This window comes from Agelaius tricolor, unplaced genomic scaffold (genome assembly GCF_023055355.1).
Source record: "Agelaius tricolor isolate 1412-34295 unplaced genomic scaffold, bAgeTri1.0.p SCAF_23, whole genome shotgun sequence".
Lineage (NCBI taxonomy): Eukaryota > Metazoa > Chordata > Aves > Passeriformes > Icteridae > Agelaius > Agelaius tricolor.
The window spans coordinates 5,104,699-5,125,658 of record NW_027269283.1 but is presented as its reverse complement, the minus strand read 5'-3'; the positions used below and the strand labels follow the sequence as shown (position 1 = coordinate 5,125,658).

General features: G+C 51.5%; 1 protein-coding gene across 1 annotated transcript; it reads left to right on the top strand.

The window, feature by feature from the left end:
• The first annotated feature begins 603 nt into the window (after window positions 1-603).
• GDAP1L1 (ganglioside induced differentiation associated protein 1 like 1) lies at window positions 604-14,412 on the top strand. The gene is made up of 6 exons (XM_071446695.1): window positions 604-1,032; window positions 3,355-3,547; window positions 7,764-7,937; window positions 9,931-10,028; window positions 10,145-10,259; window positions 13,020-14,412. The coding sequence occupies exons 1-6, from the start codon at window positions 853-855 to the stop codon at window positions 13,361-13,363; spliced, it is 1,104 nt and encodes a 367-aa protein (XP_071302796.1). The 5' UTR covers window positions 604-852; the 3' UTR covers window positions 13,364-14,412.
• Window positions 14,413-20,960: the final 6,548 nt, after the last annotated feature.

The following is a 20,960-nucleotide window of genomic DNA, read 5'->3' as shown; positions in this document are numbered from 1 at the left end:
ACTGGCAACAGCTCCAAGGATGGGAAAATATCTCCAGGCTCCCAGATTGCTGGAGATGTGGCATGACAAAGCCAAGTGTCCAAAGCACAGGTCCAGATGTCCAGGTCACTGTGTCCAGCTGCCTACACACCTGTGCCTGCAAACCCCTGTGTGATGCTCACAGGGCTTGGAGAGCAGCAGCAGCTGCAGAAGCCCCAGTGCCCTCTGAGTCTCCTGGCCAGTTTGGAACTGTGACACACCTTGCTAATTCTGGAAGTGACCCCAGCTGTGCCTACTTTGTCCAGTTTGGGATCTGGCACACAGCAAAGGCTCCTGGGCTCTGCCCCTCTATGGGCTACATAACACCCAATAGGCAGAAATTAATTTGTGCTCTCCAAAAATAATTGAATACCTTTAAAGAGCCATTGCTGCTTCATTCCATGAAGGCTGCAACGACACCTTCTAGGCATTTTAAAGCCAGTGTCCATCACTGTGGCTATTTATTACACATCCGCCATATCTAAAGCACTCAAAAAAAAAAAAATCATCTTAATCTCTGCTGAAAAATGTTCTTAGGAAGCCGCAGGCGTTGGAGCTGCCCCGGATTGCCGAGCTGGCAGGCGGGAGCCTCCTCTGCTGACTCCTCTCTTGAAGCGATGCCTGCACGTTTCCGTGGGAGCCCCGCCACGAGCGGGGACGGGCAGCGCCGGCGGCACCGGCAGCGGCGGCACCGGCACCGGCACCGGCCCGAGCCGTGACCCGCGCCCACCGCCCGCGGAGCCGGGGCTGCCCCGGGGATGGGCTGGCAGGAGCCCATGTGATGCTGGGCTGGCGCCGCTCTCCCCGTCCCTCTCCCGCTCGCTCGCTGCTGTCATGGCGACTCCCAATAATGTTACTCCCACCAACTGCAGCTGGTGGCCGATCTCGGCGCTGGAGAACAGCGCGGGGAAATCCACGGAAGGGGAGGAAAATCACGACCCGACAGACCCCGCTCTCAAATCCCAGGACAGATTGGTTTTGTACCACTGGACCCAGTCTTTCAGCTCACAAAAGGTAAAGAGAACGATCGCTCGGCCGGGCTCTCGGGCGAGAATCACCTCCAGGTGCCAGGGCATCGCTTTGCTCGGGAGGATGGATGGATGGACGGACGGACGGATGGATGGATGGATGCACTCGGGGGAGAGCGAGGGGCTCAGCCCCGTGGCTGGCCGGGGCAGCAACGTGCGGCCAGGCAGATCTTTGTACCTTTTACAGCATCTGCCTGGGGAGGGGATGGGGATGAGGATGGGGCGGGGGGGGCTCAGCCAAATCTTGCCTTTGCTTTGGTATCACGGCTTGCACCGGGAGCCGCCTCGGCTTTTGTGCTCGCTGCCAGCCCCACACTGGCGTGGCCGGGAGCGCAGACAAAGGCAGAGCCGGGCCGGGACCACCCTGCTGCTGCTGCTGTGCTGTGCTGCGGGAGGAGAGGCAGCCCGAGCCAGGCTGGTACCCGGGAGAGGATCCCGGAGCCCGGCACGCAGCGATGATTCACCCCTCACACTGCAGCAGTGCCCTGGAAATTCTATTCCCGGATTGCCCCGGCAAGAAATCCCGTTTTTCCAGACAATAGTAAATGCTCATTTCGCAGCACGGCAGCTGTGTAGCAAACCCAGCCTCGTCCCCCGGCCCCGAACCCCCCATCATTCCCAAGCCATGAGCACCATATGGAGAATGGGCTGTTCGGAGGGGTGGGTGTTGGAACACCAAGTTCCCGGTGCCAGGGCCTCCCCGAGCTGCACAGCCCGGCGGGAAGGCCGGGCAGAGGTGCCCGTTCCTGCCGGCAGACACAAAGGAGGGAGGATGCCCAATGCAGCAGGGTGGCTGCACATGGTCGGGGCTGCCGCGATCGGGATCCGCACTGCCGGGGATGCTCGTGCCCGGCTCCCCGCGCAATTCCCCGGGAATGTTTTGTCACCCCAGCCTGGGATCCCCTTTGGGGTGCTGGCAGGGACCCCGGGCTGCCTCCTGCCAGGCCTTCAGCTCCTGAAAGCAGCACAGGGAGCCTGGGGCTGGATAGCCCGGGTGGTACTGGATAGCCCGGGTGGTACTGGCTGAGGTTTATTTATCAGCTGGGAGAAAAAGGCCAGGAGCGAGTTACAATTGAGGAACCCAGGCTTTCTCTTGTTTGACTTTAAAAGAAAAAATTAACTTGCCAGTCCTGTGAATAATTAGTGACTAATTCCCCAGGAACTCTGAAGTACTCACAGAAAGGCTTATATATGTTAAATTGTATTTTTAGCTGCTGCTAGCTGGATGAAAACAAGTACTTTTGCCTCATTCAGTGGTTCTGTAAATCATGGCTTTCTCACATCCCCCGTGGGCTTTTTTTTTTTCGTGTTTGACATACTTAGTTCATAATAGTCAGGTTTTATAACCCAGAAGCCCAAAATGCCATCCCTGAGTGCATATTCAGCACAGTCTCATGCACAGAGCAGAGCAGCAGGATCAGTCCTGAGAGCTGGTGGTTGGGGTGGGGATGGTGATGGTGTCCCACATCCAGCCCCACTCCTGCCTCCTCCTGCCCCTCTGCAAGGCTGGACTCACCTTTCCCACCCCTGAGATGTGTGGGTGCCATCCCTCCTGTGCTGGGCAGGCTCAGGGATGGAGGAAGGCAGGGGAAGGGGAAGGGGGAGGCAGCAGGTTTGACACAAGAGGTGTGAAGGTGCTGGGTGATGCCCTCAAGCTGATGTCAGCATGGAGGAAGAGGAGAAGGAAAGCTGTGCAGGGTCACAGGGGCTGCCTGGAACTTCCCACAGAACAGAGCCTTCACCTGGTAAAGGCAGAGTCCACTCCTGAGAGTGGGACATACCTGAGTCAGCATCCAGGTCTCCTTCAGCCAGACAGCAGCACTCACTGGGTGCACATGTAAGGCATAGCATTGCTGCAGCCCTGCTTCCTCCTCCTCCTCCTTTTCTTCCTCAGGTATGTGCTGGGCCATGCTGGGATCCACAGCAGCATCACTCCCCCAGCTGAGAGCTCCTGCCTCCCTCCACCCACTGCTGAGGGATTGGCTCTCCTCTGCCTGTCACACAGGCCACCAGGACCAGGGAGGACGGTCCATGATTCTGAGAAGACAGGATGGGTTTGGGTGTCCCCTCTTTGCCAGGAAAATTAATTCTTTCCTGGCTGCCTGGATTTTGCAGCTGTCCCATGGCAACAGCTGCCTGGCTTCTTGCAGGTCAAGCCCGTGATCCTGGCATGTCAGGATTAAGTTTAAGTTAACTTAAACTGTGTTTAAGTTTTAGGGAAGGGCCTGGGGGTGTAATGGGGTAGGGGTGACTTGAGACCAGCTCCGAGTGCTGGGCTGAGCCCTTTCTCCCCGGCTTCCTGCCCCAGGTGAGGCTGGTGATCGCAGAGAAGGGGCTGCCCTGCGAGGAGAGGGACGTCAGCATGCCCCTGATGGAGCACAAGGAGCCCTGGTTCATGAGGCTCAACCTGGGCGAGGAGGTGCCCGTCATCATCCACAGGGACAACATCATCAGTGACTACAACCAGATCATCGACTACATGGAGAAGAACTTCACAGGAGGTAAGGCAAGGCTGGGCTCTGCCTCAGAGGAAATTCGTGTCTAGTTCACATTCTGTTTGCTAAACTAATCTACTTTTTTCCTTTAAAGTTTTGTCTTCACCCCAGAAAATCAGCAAGCCACCAGCCCTCTCCAGAATTCTGTTTTCCCATGGAAGTGAAGAATTTCCAGCAGAAATCCTCTGCTGGAGGGCTCTGAGGGGTGTGGTAGCTCACTTCCCCTTTTTCTGTCCTGGAAGTCACGCTTCCAAACCAGACAATTTCTCTCAGTGCCCATGCTGCATGGTGGCATTTCACCAGAGTCCCGCTGGGGCACAGCCCATGGGAACACCTCTGACTTCAGCTGTATCTGTGCTTTGGCCCTGGCTAATTGAATAAAGGGGCAAAAGGGCCTCTGCTGACAGAAGGTGGGTGCAAGCCGTGTGCTGCTGCTCCTCTCCCCTCTTCCTCCAGGATTCCTGGGCCATTCCATGGGCAGAGGACCCTGCTGTCCCTGCTGCTGCTGTGCCTCAGAGAAAACAGCCTCTTTAAAGTCAAAACCAGCCAGCGGTGCTGAGGACCATGGGAGGATGATGTGACACAAACCCAGAGGAAGGGACAGCCAGGAGAGGGAAGCTCATATTCCCCTGGAGCAGGGCTGCAGGCCTGCTGAGCCTGGCACACCGGGATGCTGAGACAGAGCTCAAAGCCACCTTTGCTCAGCAGCTGCACTGAGCAGCCTCTCCCTGGCATCTCACACCCCTTCACCCTCATCCCCCCAGTCCTGGGACACCCACTAGGCAGGCTTCAAAGCTGAGCAGGGATCTCAGGCTTTGCCATCATGATGTTCAGCCCAGCATCCATCCCCTTGCAACAGAGACATCAAAAACATCCCAAAATAGCTCCCGGAGCCAGGGCTCCTTGCCAGCTCAGCTGCTGTCCTCTCCTGGCCCCTCCACTGCGCCGCTGCTCCACAGAGGCACAGAGCTTCCTCCCAGTGGGGCAGCAGGGGTGGCTCCAGCAGGAGAATCCCACACCAGCAGCGTGTCCTAGGGAATGGCAGCTGCTTTCCTGCCTGGCAGCAGCCCCAGCACCAGGGGACATCAGGGGGTGTCAGTCCCTGCACCACTTCAGTTGGTCTCTGCAAAGGGCAGGTGGTCTGACATATGTGACAACAGGCTGTCCCCAGCAGGAGGGGCACACGGAGCTGTCCGAGTGCTGGGAAACTCCTGTTGTTGAGATTTCCCAGCCAGGTGCAGTTTCTTACCTTTTTGCTGGGAAATGGAGAGGGGAAGCTCCAGGAAAGAGGGCCCAGAGCATCACTCCGTGCTCCATCCCATCACCCAGCAGTGCAGCTGCCAAAAGCATTACCAGGATGTGGCAATGCTGATCTGAGGAGGAGTCAGCCACCCTGCAGAAATGTGTACAGTTTGAAAAGGCTTTTACAAGGTATTTTTACCGAGCTGTGTTTTCCCCTGGGCTAAGGGCATGGCCTTTATCAGCTGCTTACACACACTGGGGTCCAGCTATCAGTAAAGTGTAGTGTGTGGAGAAATGTTTTCATTTTCCCCAAAATAGCAGTGACTAGTGCCAATAAGCCACGTTTGAGGATGCTTCTCACTAGGACACTGCCCAGCAGTGGCCAGAAACCCAGAAACTGATCAGGGCAATATTTCTTCTCTGGGCAAGAGTGTCCTCCAAGGTCTGCACCCCCTTGCACAGCCACAGAGTGCAACAGCAGCCTCTATGTGCAGGTTGCTGTGGCATGTAAAGGCAAGTCAGGCCATCCCAATGAAAAACCTCCCTGGAACATGCTGAAGGACGTGGGCTGGTGGCCAGCACGCTGCTATTTCATTGTGGTTGCTCCATCTTCCTGCGGGATGGAGCAGTCCCTCTGCATGTGCTGTTCCCAGCCTCAGCCCCAGCCCTTTGGCTGCTGGCCAGGATCCCTGTGGAAGGAGCACTCAAGCTATAGGTCAGTTGTTGTTTCACTCATCTGGTCACTTTTCTCGGGTGGAAAATCCCCACTTGGAGAGCTGGAGCCCAGGCAGTGCAGGCAGCAAGCAGCCCATGGCAGGGAGGAGCCACCAAAACCTCCCTTGGCTCAGGGGACAGTGACACTGATGCCTATCAGTGGAACAACTCTGTGGAGCCTTCCAGCAGGGACAGTCTGGGTCAGAGCCATGAGATTTCCAGTACAGGAGGTACCAAAATTTCCTGGTTCTTGTCCAGCCGTGGGCACCAGCAGGCATCATAAAGGCAAGGCCAGCTCCTGCCACCAGCTCCTGTCACTTCAGGCCCTGAAACAAGGGGCTGCCCTGCTCACATCTGCTAAAATCCTGCCAAAATGACCTAACTCAGGTGAGGACACTGGCATGTGGAGAGCCCAGTGCTGCAGACAGGATGTGGGCAAGAGTCAGAGTCCTGGTGGTGGATTTACTCACTGCCTCTAAACACTATAAACATTTATGATCCCTTAAAAAACTGGGAGAGTTAAAATCTTGGGGGAGACAAGAGCAATGTTTTGCTTCTTCTGGTGTCACCTGCCATGTATTTTGAGCTGACAGTGTAATAAAAGGCACAATGCAAACCACTATCCATGGAAAGTGAATAAAACCCAACAAGGCAGGGAGGAGCAGAGCCAGCCAGGGCAAGGGATGTTCCTGCAGCTGAGACACTGGCTGAGCATGGAGGGAAGATGCACTGGGCTTCTTTGGTCACCTACTCTGATTGCCATTTTAGGGATTTTCAAGGAAGCCCAAGAGAATGAGGTACCTCACTGCCACTGGAGTAAAGAACATGTACCTCAGGAGATCCTAAACTCAAATCCCCATCTTTTAGCTCTTTTCTGCAGACCAGAAAAGTTTTTCTCCCATTCTAAGAGATGTGAAATTAGCGTGTGGAGACTCGGGGCTGGCTGCACTGACCCCAGGGAACACAAGGGCTGTGGGGCTGGCTAATGCCATCCCTACACTCGCTGTGATCCTGTGGGTTTGCCCATCTCGGGGCACGGGCTGGCTGCACTCTGGCCGGGATGGGCAGCAGGGAGGGCAGGGCAGAGCTGACAGATTTGAGTGAAAGCTCTGCCCAGGCAGCCCCGCTGTCTCAGCAGGATTGCTCCCTGCTCTCCCAGCAGGCTGAGGAGCCCCTAAGGAGCCGCTGATTTGTGGAAGCAAAACAAACTCCACAACTTTTGTGAAAGTTGTGAAGCCGGTATGTTTATTACAGAGCTGTGTTTATTACAGAGCTGGACGCATGTGGGGACTGCTCCCTTCGAAATATATGTGTACCTCTGGGAACTCTAGATCCCTTTTTATCTCTCCCTCAAATACATATGCATGCAATTTCACAATAGGTTCATACATATTCATTCTACTGTTTTCGTGTGACATTTGCCGCTAATTCTTCTTTATCAGAAAGAATTCCTGGGCCAGGCTGCCCCCTCTCTAACAGTCTCTCTGTCTGCCCCCCTTATCTCTGTCCTTTGGCTGAAGCAGTTTCTCCGAGCCTAGGCTTTCAACAAGAACAGGCAGTCACACTAAACAGCTGTGTTTTCAAGCTAAGACTTAAAGATATGTGGGAATCCATAAATCAGAAAGTTTTGGGAAAGCTGCAAGAGGCATGCCTCACAGACAGAAGAACTGTGATTAGAGCTAAGCAGTAGCCATGAGATAGATCAGGAAAAAAATTATGTAAAAAGTAGAAAAGCAAGGATAAATAGAACAGTGGTCTGTGTATTAACGCTTGTCTAGAATAACTCCCTAAGCTACAGAAAAGTTTATCTAGCAAGATATTAGGAAGTTTTAAGCTTAATAATGAAGCTCTGTGCATTGTGTTTTAAGACTCCTGCCTGGATGAAATATTACCTGAATATTACTGTATTCAAAATAAGCAAGCATTGTTTTAACCAAAGGTATGTGTGCTTAGAGTGGTTGGATAGAACTACTGTCAATGTGCTTTTGTTTTGTGTGATTGGTCAAAAAACTTATAAAATAAGTTGTAATGTTAAGTTCTTGGTCTGCTGCCTGGGATGTGAGCTGATGGCATCTTCCCATTGTCATAACCATGTAATGAGAGTGATGCTGGAAAATCGAACAGCTCAAGGCACGTTCCCAGCAGTCCCGTCCCGTTTGTGATTTGTACAGCGATAGATGTGCGTTTCACCTAAATCCAAACTGATTTCTGCTCTGGAGAGTTTCCACTGTGTCTCACTGCTAGCACCCTTTCCTTGGCCCTGCAGAGAACGTGCCCCAGCTGATCCCCGAGCCGGGCAGCCCGCTGCACTCGCGGGTGCTGCAGTACCGGGAGCTGCTGGACTCGCTGCCCATGGACGCCTACACCCACGGCTGCATCCTGCACCCCGAGCTCACCACCGACTCCATGATCCCAAAGTACGCCACCACTGAGATCCGCAGTAAGTCAGTCGCCTTCCCAGGGGCCTCCCCAGCTCCTCTGGGCTCCACAGCCCACCGTGCTCCTGCTCATCTCCCCTTCCTGCCAAAGGACGGCTGGGAAATGGCAAAGCACACAGAAGTACCCACAAGGTCCCCACCACACCCAAGAAGCTCTGCCCGCAGCACCCACACAAGTGCAATTCCCTGATCTGGGAATTGCAGGCGTCCTAGAGAGACTTCCTAACTCAGGGGGTGTCCGGGCTCCCATGCTTCTCCTCAGCTCTTTCTGGGGCACAGGAATTTGCCCCTCTCCCTCCAATAACTCTGAGGGCAAAGGCAGGAGGGAGCAGCCAGAGTGAGTTGCAGGCAGTGGATGAATCGGCATAAGTCTGTGTACCTGACCTTCAAGTGCTCATGAAACATTGACGATGCTTAATATAACTCAATGGCAGGGATTGCTCCGGGAGAGAATTCCTGGCCAGAAAAGTGACCTTGTCAGGAGGGTGTTGGCATGTCCCAGGTCTCTCCCTTCCTTTAGGCTCCAGCCCCAAGCTGAGCCCATAGAAAACACTGTTCCCAGCCCCAATCCCTTCGGGTGCCTGGGTCCCAGATGGCCCTGCTGAGGTGGGATGCACTTGTGCACAGAGAGAAACAGGCAGCTCCTGAGGTGTGCCCTGCCTCTGCTGACACCCGTCACAGACAGCTTTCCCAGTGTCACCAGTGTCACCTCGACCCCCAGACCTCAGGCTGACATAGGCCAGAGCCCCTCCCTTCCCCAAAGGGTGTGGCTGTGATGGCTTCAGCTCCCATCTGCCTCACATCACCTCCCCAGCACTCTGCCGAGGTCTCTGAACACAACTCCTTGTCCAAACCTCAGCACTGGTGGCATTTTTCCCAAGCCACAGAAGGGGTACAAGCAGGTCCATGGCCTATGGTGTCCTCCTGCCCAGCTCATCTCCTGCCCTCAGGCAATGGCTCAGCTGCCCTGTTGCAGTGGGTGCTGAGGGGAATCGATGTCGTGGTGTCCCAAGGAGCCTGAACCCAGGTTCCAGGCTCTCCCAAGGGCAATGAAATCAGGATGATGTCCAGGTTTCCATCTGAGCTGCAGCCCCAGGAGAGCTGGTTGGCAGCCTCAGCAAGCACAAGCTCGTGGCAGAAATGGGAATTTCAGCATTTTATAGCAGTGCACAGCCTGCTGCTGGCTCCCACCCCAGCTGGCCCTGGCACCTCCTGCATCAGCACACTGGCAGAGCCAAGGCCTCCCTTGTTGGAGGGAGCAAGGAGGGAAAGACAGATGGTCCCTGGCTGGAAGACATTAGCCCAACTCTGGGTAATTTATGCTGTCCCTTAGGCGTTACTCTTCCTCTAGGATTCCTTTCTTCATTTCACTCTGCCCCTTTCCCTCCTTTAGCTCCCTTGCCCAAAGCCCTTCCCATCCTCCCTGTGCCCAGAGAGGCAGAAGGGTGAGCATCTCTCCATGCTCCTGATGGGCTCCACACCATGGAATTGAGGGACAGCTTCACCCAGGAGGGAGCACTCCCTCCCTGCCCCACTGCTCTGGATGTACACCTGAGTGTGGGCAGCCAGCTCAGGCATCCCAAAGGCTCAGCCTGCTGGGGATGGAGCTGCAGGAGCCAGGTCATGGGCAAGCCCAGGGCTGTGCTTCACCAGCAAGAAACAGACAGAACTTCCAGCAGCTCTACCATGAGCCCAGCAGGGGAAATTAAGAGCAGAAACTTCCCCTGAAACTCCCAGGCTGGGACTCACCACAGGGAGGGAGATTGGCCATACCTTGGGGCCAGCCCTGCCCTGTGAGATCCCTGTGTGCAGGGGCAGCTGATGGAGCCACAGGCCCTCAGATGTGGGAGCACAGCAGCAGCAAGCCATGAATTTGGCCCATTTTAGCTCTCTGGGATGTTTTCCCTTGGTGCTACAGCCATATTTTGGCTGCAGGATGAGGTGATTTGCTATCACACACTGGTCATCCCAGCCTCTCTGTCTGTGCCCCCCCAGGACATTTAGCTAATGCCACCACGGATCTGATGAAGCTGGACCATGAAGAGGAGCCACAGCTCTCTGAGCCTTACCTCTCCAAGCAGAAGAAGCTCATGGTGAGTGGGTCAAAGCACATCCCTGGTGCTGGGGGAACACAGACCTGCCATGGGCACCTGATGCTTTGTGTCCCTGCAACCACTTATTCCACATTCTACCCCTGCTCTCCACCCAGGCCAAGATCCTGGAGCACGATAATGTGAACTACTTGAAGAAGATCCTTGGAGAACTTGGGATGGTGCTAGACCAGATTGAGGCTGAGCTGGAGAAAAGGAAATTGGAGTACCAAGGTAGGCACTGGGCTGTGCTTATGGGGTGTTTTTCCACAGGAGGCTGAGGTGGAACACCAGAAACAGCCAAAAGCTTTGCACCTGATGAACAATTCTCATGGAGCAACCACTGCTGGGTCTGGGGCTGCCTCTGGGCTCTCCTGGTTTTGGGTGCACTGATGTTATTGCAGCCAAACCAGCCCTGCACCCCTTGCCACAGAGAAGAGCAGGAGCCCTGTCCTCATGGGTGCTCTCTGGGAGCCCCAAAGAGATCTCAGGGTGATGGCAGGTGCCCTCTACCCTAGCAAGGGACTGACAGTGACTGATGCTCTGCTGGTTTAGGAAGCAGCAGGCTGGCCCCAGCACCACCAGGAGCACTGGCTGCTGAAAGTGCAGAGATGGGGACATGTGCCACAGCCATGCCCTCATATCACCAGGCTGTGGCACATCCCAGAGGAGCACAGGCAGGGAAACCCAGGAATCTGAGGGGCCCTGGAGGGGAGAGCCTTTACAGAGCCTGCATCCCATGCCAGCAGGTGGGAGAGAGGGACACCAGCCATCCCTGACAGGCAGCAATGGCGCTGGGAGCCTGCCCAGAGCAGCCCTGGCAGTCAGGGGTGCCTGGGCACAGCTGGGCAGCACTTGTCCTGCCATCACCCCTGGGTGATGCCAGCCTTCCTCCTCTCTGCCTCACTGTGGCAGGGCTGCCAGCACCGGGTGCCAGCTGCAGAGCAGAGCCCAGGCACAGGTAATGAGGGGATGAACAATTCTGGTCCCACAGCTGGCCCTGCCCTGGGGAGCCCTGCGTCACTCAGGGCCACCCTGGAGAGCCCTTGGAGGTGCCAAGGTCGGGCCCTGCAGGGCACGGGGCTGGGGATTTACCAGGAGCCCTGATGTGCTCACTGTGGCATCCTGCCTTGCCCTAATTTCCTCAAACAGCCTCATTAACCGGTGTGAGGGCTGGGACAGCAGAATTCAGCCTAATGAGGTGCCCTGGGAGGACATCCCAGGTGTCTGGAGCAGAGGCATCGCTGCTGCTGCTGCTGCCAGCACCCAGGTGCTCCAATGCCTTCAGTCCTTGGGTGCTGCTCCCGCCCTCAGCTCCAGAACCCCAAACTCCCACCCCGTGGCCATGGCCAGGATCTCAGCAGTGGGCAGGATCACCACTTTGGCAAGCTCCCAGGAGCTGCAGTGCAGCAGCTCTGCTCCCACGCGGCCCAGGCTGCAGCAGGAGCAGGGTGGGAGCTGCTGCAGCAGCACCAGGAGACCCCGGCCACGGGCACCCCCTTCAGCTGGGACAGCTGAGCCCAGCTGGGGCTGCTGGGCATGCAGAGGGACGAGGAGTCTGTGCTTCCACCCCCTGGGTGCTGGGCAGGGCTGCAAGGGGCTCCCGACCCCAGCAGAGGTTCAAGCCCAGAGCCAGGAGGGACAGAGGGACAGGGCTGGATCGCAGCTCTCTCCCAAAGCCACCATCCCCACATGTGCTTCCTCCTTCACCTGCAGCAGCTCCTGGAGTGAGGCAGCTGCCTCAGCCCTGCTCCCCTCACGCTGAGCAGCAGCACCCACAAGGTCCCCAGCACACCCGGGAAGCTCTGGCTGCAGCACCCGCACAAGTCATTAGTCACTGAAAATATTTATTGATTAATTAGGCACAGGCAATCTGTCCACTTGGGCAGTGCCTCCAGCAGGATCTGGCAGGCTGCCGAGCAGCTACAAATGAGGGTTGCTAATTACCCATAATTATTGCCCCAGGCTGGTCCTGCAGGCAGCCCTGCAGCAGCTGCAGTGCCTGCCCTGGGGGGCTCTACTGGGGCCTCTCTCTCTTTCCTGATACAATAGCCACAGCACAATGAAGAGCCCCAGAATCAGGAATCTGGAGCAAAGCTGACTGAGGGTGGATTTTTGTGTCCCTTCTGAGGTTCTTTACCTGCACCTTCTTTCATCTCCCTCAGCTCCATCCCAGCCCAGCTCCTCGGTATTGAAAGGGCACTGTGCTTAACAATATCCTGGCCTGAAACTGCTTTTTCCAGCCTAACAGCAGCTTGGTTTATTTTTGGATGTCTCTCTGGTGGGGTTATTTCTGGGATCACCCATTATCAGGGGTTCTCAACCCTTCAGTGTCTTTCTTCATGTCCTGCACTCACCCTGAGCTCTGTCTCCCCTAAATCCTGGCTCTTGGCACAGAGGTGCTGCCAGTTTTGGTGTCCTGGAGCAGGGTCCCTGGTACAGGAGAGAGAACAAAGGCAGAACCTCCCCAGCAGCACACATGGGAGAGCAGCCAGGCCATCCAGCAAATGGTTTTGATTCCTGAGGATTTCTCACATCCCTAAAATAGGCCAAGTTGACGTGACACTCCTGAAACAGCTCCTGGTGCTGCCAAGGGCTGACACTGCTGCTCTCCCTGAGCACTGACACAGCTGAAGGGGTCACTGCACAGCATCTTCCTTCAACGGGGGCAAAGGGCTCTTCTCCAGGGACCTCCTGGGTACAGGAGGATGCCATCTCCTGCTGCTCTTGACTTGAGGGAGAGGCAGCAGAGCTGCTTTGCAGCCAGTAATTTGTATATTCACACAGGCTATAAATCATCATCTCCTGTTCCCAGCTTATGGCACCCCCGTACTCTCCATCACAGTAGATGGGCTCTGAGCTCCTGGCCCATCAAAGAGCTGGGAAAAAACACCCCAGATCTACGAATGCTCCTGCCTATGTGGACCTTTTGAGCAAGATTTTAGGTACCCCCCCAAGGGATTCTTACCTCTGCTCTGTCTCTTCTCTCTCCAGGGCAGAAGTGTGAACTTTGGCTCTGCGGATGCGTCTTTACTTTGGCCGATGTCTTGTTAGGAGCCACCCTGCACCGCCTCAAGTTTCTGGGACTCTCTAAGAAATACTGGGAAGATGGCAGCAGACCTAACCTACAGTCCTTCTTTGACAGGATACAGAAACGCTTCGCCTTCAGGAAAGTTTTGGGAGACATCCACACCACGCTCCTCTCTGCAGTGGTACCCAACGCCTTCAGGCTGGTCAAGCGGAAACCTCCCTCCTTCCTTGGAGCCTCCTTCCTGATGGGATCTCTGGGGGGAATGGGATATTTTGCTTATTGGTACTTAAAGAAAAAATACATCTAGTGCTGACTGCTTGGTGTTTAGTTTGGTGTCTCTGTGCTGTGTGAAATTATGATGAAGCCTCAGTAACTGTAATGAAATTTGAAGCAAGGTAATGAATAATTATATTGTTTAATGTAACATTCCATAGTCTAGAAGTAGAAACCTATACTGCAAGGAAATAAGACAACAACAACAACAACAACAACAACAAAAGCGTCAACTTGTAAATGCCTTTTTTAGGTTTAGGTATTCAACTCCAGCCAGAGGCTCAAGGGTTCATGGGCTCAGCCCTGCCCACCGGGAAGTGGCACTGCCTCCAGCACCACCAGCTCCAGGGGGACAGACAGAATCCCAGGAGGCTTCCCAACACTCAAGTTGACTACTGGGACTTGGATACTTGGTCCTGTGCGTTTGTGTTTCCAAATTGTTCACTGGCCACATTTCACACATGCAGGTAGTGGGGACTTTCTTCTTCTAGAAGGCGTCGTGTTGTCGTGCTCGGAGCAGGGTGCAGTAGCTGGTCACAGTCAAGGTGGATTGCTGTTCTTCAAGTATTCCATTTTAAAAATTATTTTCATTAAAAGGAATATTTTTTATTGAGCTGCTCTTAGAATGTATCCACTTTCTACGTCTGGTTTTGGTGGGCTTTTTTTTAAAGAATTTAATGTCTGTCTTTAACTGCCGCACTTTTTTCTTGAGATAAATCATTTTGACTTTCATCCTGAATTCTGGCACACGAAGGAGATTATTGTTTTAAGCCTTTTGGCTCTGTCTCTTGAGTTTTCTTTCACGGATTTGCAAAGCATCTTTCACCAACTGAGCATATTTGGACTCTGAAAAAGTACAACCATTTTCAGAACTTTTCAGCACTTTCCTGAAGGCGCTTTGGCTTTCTTCCATCGGGGGCTCTTTTCTGTCATTTCCTCGCTGTGTGTTTTCTTAGGGACACTTTGCACAGAATCACATTGATGACTTTCTTGTGCCTTTTGCATGCTGGAAAGAATAACAGGCCTCACTGCTACTCATGCTTTGGAAACTGAGATCCTCAATAAACCATATGGGAGGAGTAATGGCTTTGCATCTCTAAATGTGTTCCACATCCTTCTGGTCCCAGTGCAAGGCATGCCCCAGGGCATGTGGTTTGTGCTTTGCCTCATGTACTGCACTGGTATAAAACTTGCATGGAAATTATATGTATTCCTCTTCTAACCATTAATTTCTATCAGCACTCAGCCTGCTGGCTTTCCAGGCAGTCCAGTGATCCCTGGGAGCCATGCTGTATCTCAGGGCTTGGGAATGAATGCCAAGTGCGGCTGAAATAACAGGAATTGCATTTGCCCCTGATTCAAAGGTTATCTTTATGCATTTGAAAGCAGGAAGCTTTCCCAGGACCTTTTGATACAACCTGGCAGCCACAGAATTGGGAATATTTAGCAGGAATTACAGGGGATGAGCAGATATTGAGAGTGCAAAACACACATTTATATGGTGCTTGTCACAAGGCTGATCTGACAGGCTTCTGGAATACAACAGGCTGTGTAGCTGCAGAGGCTCTGTGTTATCCCTGTTACCACTCTGTGGTTGGGTAAGCACTTAAAATTGGTGTGTGAGAACCTAAATCCACCTGGCTCCTGCAGCTGAGGCTGCTGAGTGAAGCCTTGCAGACACACCTTCTCCCAAATACATTCAGTATTTGCTTCATGGAGTCAGTGACTTCGGAAGAAATAGTTATTTTCCTTATTTTTGAAGAGGGAGGCAGGAGGGTGCCCTGAGCTCCTCCCTTTTGCTGAATCTGCAAGGTGTAAGATGATGAACTAGGGGTCATCTCTCTTTGGTCGATTAGCTGGTGGTAAACCCCCTAGAAAGATTTATAAAGGTACACCAACATAAAACCCTTACCAGGATTTCACCCTTTTCCCTTTGTTTGTTGTTCTACATGCACATTCCCTGGTGATCTCCAAAAGCTGATGAAATGCACACACCAGGTGGAGAAAGGAATATTAATGAATTACAAGGCCAGGAAACACAGAGAGAAGGAGAACAAAAACTTCCTCCATTGCTAGGATTTCAGCCCAAGAATGAGGCAGAAGGAAGCTGCTTTGCAAGACTGCTGCTGGTTACTTTGCTCCCTAATTTTATTTATTTTTGTATTTTAAACCACAGAAATGTGAAGTCATGGAGCAAAACAGATCTCTAAACAGTGGAGAAATAGGTGTGTGTTTTGTTTGGAGCACGCTGTTAAAATGCAGCTGTTATGAGCAAGCCAGGCAGATCCAGCAGCTGGAACAAGGCATGGACAGGAGCTGTCACCAGTGCTGCACTGTGGGCTGCTGGGAAGCCACTGATGCTGTAGTGGTGGATTTTGTACAGGTTCTCAGCTAGAAATAGTTAATAATAAGCCTATGTTCTGGACCAAATAAAAATCACACACACACACACATATATATATATAAAAAATTGGCGCCACTCCCTGTCACTAAGCCTTGTTTTCCTGTCCTGGTAATGAAAAAGTACCAGGACTTTGCTCCAGGGAAAAGCAATTGGTGAGAGTGATAAAAGACAATTACTGTGGCAGGCCAGGGTTGGATTGATGTGTGAGATCCCTGGATGAATGTCAGAGCCCTGATCAATCCCCTCAGCCCGTGTCCATGAGCAGCCCTGGGGTGATTGCAGGTGTCATCATAGAAAGTTGCTCTTGCTCTGACTGATCTCAGCCTGATCAGACCTTTCTGCTCCAGTTCCACTGCAAAGGGGAGCCCACTGCACCACCTGCCCATGAGCCAGGCACTGGCCTGTTTGCTGCCCAGGGCATGTTCTGTACACAGAAACATGAAAATGATGGCAAAACTCTGGTTTCTCACTCCAGGACTCTGTGCTTTGCTCTCAGCAAGGTGTGGGGCAACAGCAGTGCCCAAGGGGAAAGGCTGGAAGGTGAGGCACCTCAGAGGTGCTATTTTATATTTTAGACAAGAGGGAATGGCTCCTGCTGCATCCTGCACCCAACACTCCTGCGTGCCTGACCCAACCCCAGCCAGGGTCCTTCTTTACTCTAGATGAACTTATTTACCCAAGCAAATTTTTATCATTTGAAATCCCTGTGTTTTAGAGACAAATGTACTTTGAGGCGCCTCAGTGCTTTAAAATCTGTGTCTGTGCTGAGGTGTGGAACTTCTAATTATCAGAGGGATGAAAATCAGGGGCTTTCTATCAAGTCCAAGCACCCCTGAGATGCAGCTTCATGACACAGAGCCTTTCCCTGCTGCCTCCCAAGCCTCTTGTTTAACAGGCTCCCAGTGTCACATTTGCAGAGCTACAGCTTCTGAAATCTTTTTACTCCGACAGGACTTGCTCAAAAGACTCGATTATAAAAATTGAAAATGTACATGTTAGCCTTACTGCTGGCTGGCAGCATTCTTTGCTTGGCAAGGGATGGAGAGGACTCCTCTATGCAGAATAAAGGATTTCAACACCAAGCTGGCCAGAGGACAGGGAACACACCACAGAGCCTCTCACAACTTGCCAAATAAACCAAGAGCTGCCTAAGAATGTCTAGTGACCATTTAGTGACCCTGTCAGAAATTATTTGCCAAGTGCTCCTCTGTTTTCAAATGAAAAAAAACATCCTTACCCCCCAACTGCAATTTCAGAATCCAGGCTACAGAGGCAAGAGGGATGGTGTAAGAACTGCCCCTTCCTTCCTTTCTGCTGTGAAAGTAAATGAAGGATTTCCCCACATACCACCAAAACATTAAAGCTTGTGATGATATTTAACATCAGGTTGTGTTTGGTGGCATTCACTGCCATCATTAGGATCAAAGCCAAAACCACCCAGACTGGATCCACAATGCAGGCAATGGCAGCAACTAAATCCCTCAGGCTACTGAAAGGTATATGGGATCAAAATAATGTAGGATAATATGAATATAGTATTTTGAGATGGCTAGGGATAATATAAAATATGATGATATGAGATTAAAAACTAAAAACCTAAAGAAACAGGAAATAATGTACAACCTAAGAGCTAACTATTGTAACCCTAAATTTGCAATTACCTGAGGCATAGTTGAGGATAAAAGGGCAATTCCTACTCACAGCAAAGCTGCTCTTGCTACACAACTCTGTAGAAAAGCTCCTTCTGCCATGGTGGGACAGAATAAAGCCCCCAGTTCAGCAGCAGTGCCCAGGGAAAAGTTTAACCCCACAGGTGTGAATTAAAATTGAAAACATCTCTGTATGCAGTGAACAGGAACAGATTTTGTATGCCTGAAAGATTTCTCAAAGCATGGCCTCAGTGGCCAAACTGCAGATGTTTCAGAGGCAGCCATTTCTACTGAATCTAAAGTTACAAGCAGTAATAAAAACACACAGGAACTTGGATTCTCTGATAAAGCACATTCATGACAAATACATTTCCTGGTTTTCCCCTGGTGCTGATCCTCAAATGTGCCCAAAGGACATTTCACTGTCATTTTCTTTCATTCTCCTTTTAACTGGCTTTCCTCTGGAGGATTAAACAGAGAGCAAACAGCCTGCACTGAGCAGCTCTCAGTGGAAGAAGGAACAGCAGCTCTGCCATAAATCCTGAGGATGAGGAATTGCTGTGTCAGAACACAGGTGCCCATCACTGCAGCAGTACCTGTGTGTTCCTGGCCAGGCTCTACCTGCAGAGGGGAGATCATTTCCATTTCCATGTCACTTTGGTGCTGGAAGGAGCTTCACTAAGCAAAATGTCAACCTCCACCCACTTCTCAGGAGCTCACAGGATTTTTTCTTCCTTTTTGTTCCCTCTGCACAATGATCTACTTTCAGCCCCTTTTTTTCTTTACCCCTCTCTGCTATCCTACCCCTTTGCTCTCTCCTGGGCTCTCTGGTGTCACACTCCTGTCACAGACAGCAGGCCATGTGTGACCATTCCCCAGAGACATTCCTGTTGTCAGGAGTCCCTGGACTCTCAGGTTCTGCATCACCTCCCCTTCCCCCTGTCTGAGGAAGAGCTGCTGAGAGAGGAAGGAGATGGAATCCTGCTAAAAACCTCTTAACAAACAGCACAGATCAATGATTTCTAAAACATTCCTTTAAAAATAACACCATCCATCCCCCTGCTTGCACTGCCTCCCTTCTCAGCCCTTTCCTACCAGCACCTCATCTCTCCTGCGACCTAAATCCTTTTTAGCTCCAGGAGAGTTATCCAAATAAAGCTACTTTGCAATGAGAACAGTGTAACCAGGTTTGAGGGTGCTGTGTAATGCTGCAGGCAGTTCTTGACACAGAACCAAGTATCCTGCATAGTTAAGTGCAGTTTTGCACACACTCTTTACATCACAAGGTCATGGCACTCCACCACCAGCCTCCTGAACACTCTTCTATTTTTGCTTACCAGAAGCAATTTCTTTCCATTCTGTGCCCTTGGATTCAAGCACTACACAACAGCAAGGGGTTTTTCTTCCCTTGGTCACAAGAAAAAAACCCAAACAAAATCTCTGAAAACAACAAAGAAAAATCCCCAGCAAACAAAATAAACCAAAAACCATTTTTTTATCCTAACTTCCAAACTATGACAATCAAGACAAAAAAATACATATATTCTTAAAAACCTCAACCCTCTATAACTCCTGTTCTTCTAAAAATGGAATCAGGTCAGGCTATCAGAAAGCTGAAGCACCAGAGCTGTGGTCCACACCAGGTCCATGCCTGCTGCCATCACCTGCAAAACCTGCAGCAGGCAGGCCCAGGGTGCCATTCCCAACAGCACAATCCTGTAGGTGTGGGAACAACAATTCACACATTTGGGTAAGGCCAACAGGCTCTGTGGGCTGGGCACCATCCTTATTTCCCCCCCTTTCATGGCTTCCCCCCACAGTTGGCTGTTCTGAGCTCAGCCTGTTCAGCTGAATTCTCCTCGGTGGTGAGTGACGGTGCTCAGGCTGTCACCAACACGGCCACACCACTGTGACCTCCCAGCACAGAACCCATGAGATGGGGAGGCTCTGCAGACAGGACAGGATCCAGGGAAGGCATTTCAGGAGAGCTGGCACTGACACTGAGGATGTGCCCAGTTCCTGCTCTGGTATCAACCAGGACTGAGGAAATGCACAAAACTAACCCGGACTGGGCATGGGAAAAGGCTTCAGAGAGGTGAGGAAAAAAGTAATTGTTTGCATTTATTCTTGTTGAACATTTTCCTTTCTTCAGCCCTCACCTCCAGGGAGATGCTCAGCTCTGCCACAGATCTCCTGCCATGGCACACATTGTCAGGAAGAGCACAACAGGGAAAGGGCATTTTTCCAAGTGCTGCTTTCCCATGATATCCAACTCTCCTGGAAGACTGTAAAGCTCTTCCCCTACTGTTAATTTTCTTTTAGTCCCAACGCTTTACAGAGGAGTAATTTGGCTTGTTACAAGCACATGGCACTGGCTTTTGTGATGGACAGAGGGTAGTTTAAAAATAAATAACCTTTCAGACTAAATAATACAATTATATAATTGCCTTAGATTTCATGGACTGCACTCAATCTTGTTAGCCATTCCCATGTCTGCTTTTTCAGCTTTTAAACTTTATGCTCTCATTCTGTACTTATTTAAGCACTAAGGGACTCTTCCCATATCCAAATTAATGATTTCCTGCTGAGCACCTGGATGAAAGCACTCTCCACCGAAGTGAACACTCGGGCCCCAAGAGAAGGACAAAGGTAACTCTCCTAAAGCATCAAGCTCTGCTGTCACATCACCTTTTTCCTTCCCTGAGCTCAAGCACATCAGGTGCAGTTCTGCTAAAATGAATAAACCATTTGCTTTTCTCCAGGTTTTCCACCAGTACAGTGACAGAGCAGCTCTGTTTAACAAGTTAAAAATCAGTTCAGAGTCACAACAGCCTTTGCATGTCTATTAATTACTTTCATCTTAAGCTTTGCAAAATACCTCAAAGAAGGGAAGGCAAAATACTGAGAGAGCACACATCCAGCAGAGGTGGAGAGCATTTATTACTAATCTGTGCTCCAGGAGGAGAGATGAAGCTATGAAAAGAAATAATCCCAGGAAACAGGTTTCTGAGCAAAAGGAGATAACACAAGGTGATCAAAGAGCTGCAGAAGGCCAATTGCAGAGAAGCTGCAGGGAGCTACTTTGAGTGTCCTGGATTGAGGAACACTAAGCTAAAGTGGAAAAATCAGTTACTATTTCATGAAGTGACCATTGACTTGTGTTCACAACTAAAGACTGATTTCCCAAAATATTTAACATATCACAGCAGTTTCTTCCATTTAAGTGCACTCCAGGGCATAACTGGGTGTTTCTCACTTTGTCACCAATTGCCACACACCAAAACAGAAAACGGGATTTTTTTTTTTTGCAGCCACCCACAACCCAGGTTTCAGCACACACAAATAAATTGGGAAACCAGGAATATCATTTAGCACCAGGGAAGCATTCATGGATGACATTTGCTTTAACAAACTTGGAGGAAGAATCAAACCCTGGGTTCAGGCATGTTTAAAGTCTGAGCTGCTCACATGGCTCTTATGAAAGACCTCAACTTTCTTGTTTGCCTGAGCTCACCTGCAGTGACACCAACATTTGAAAGAGTCCCAGGTAAGTCAAGAGTGAAATGAATCCTAAGGCA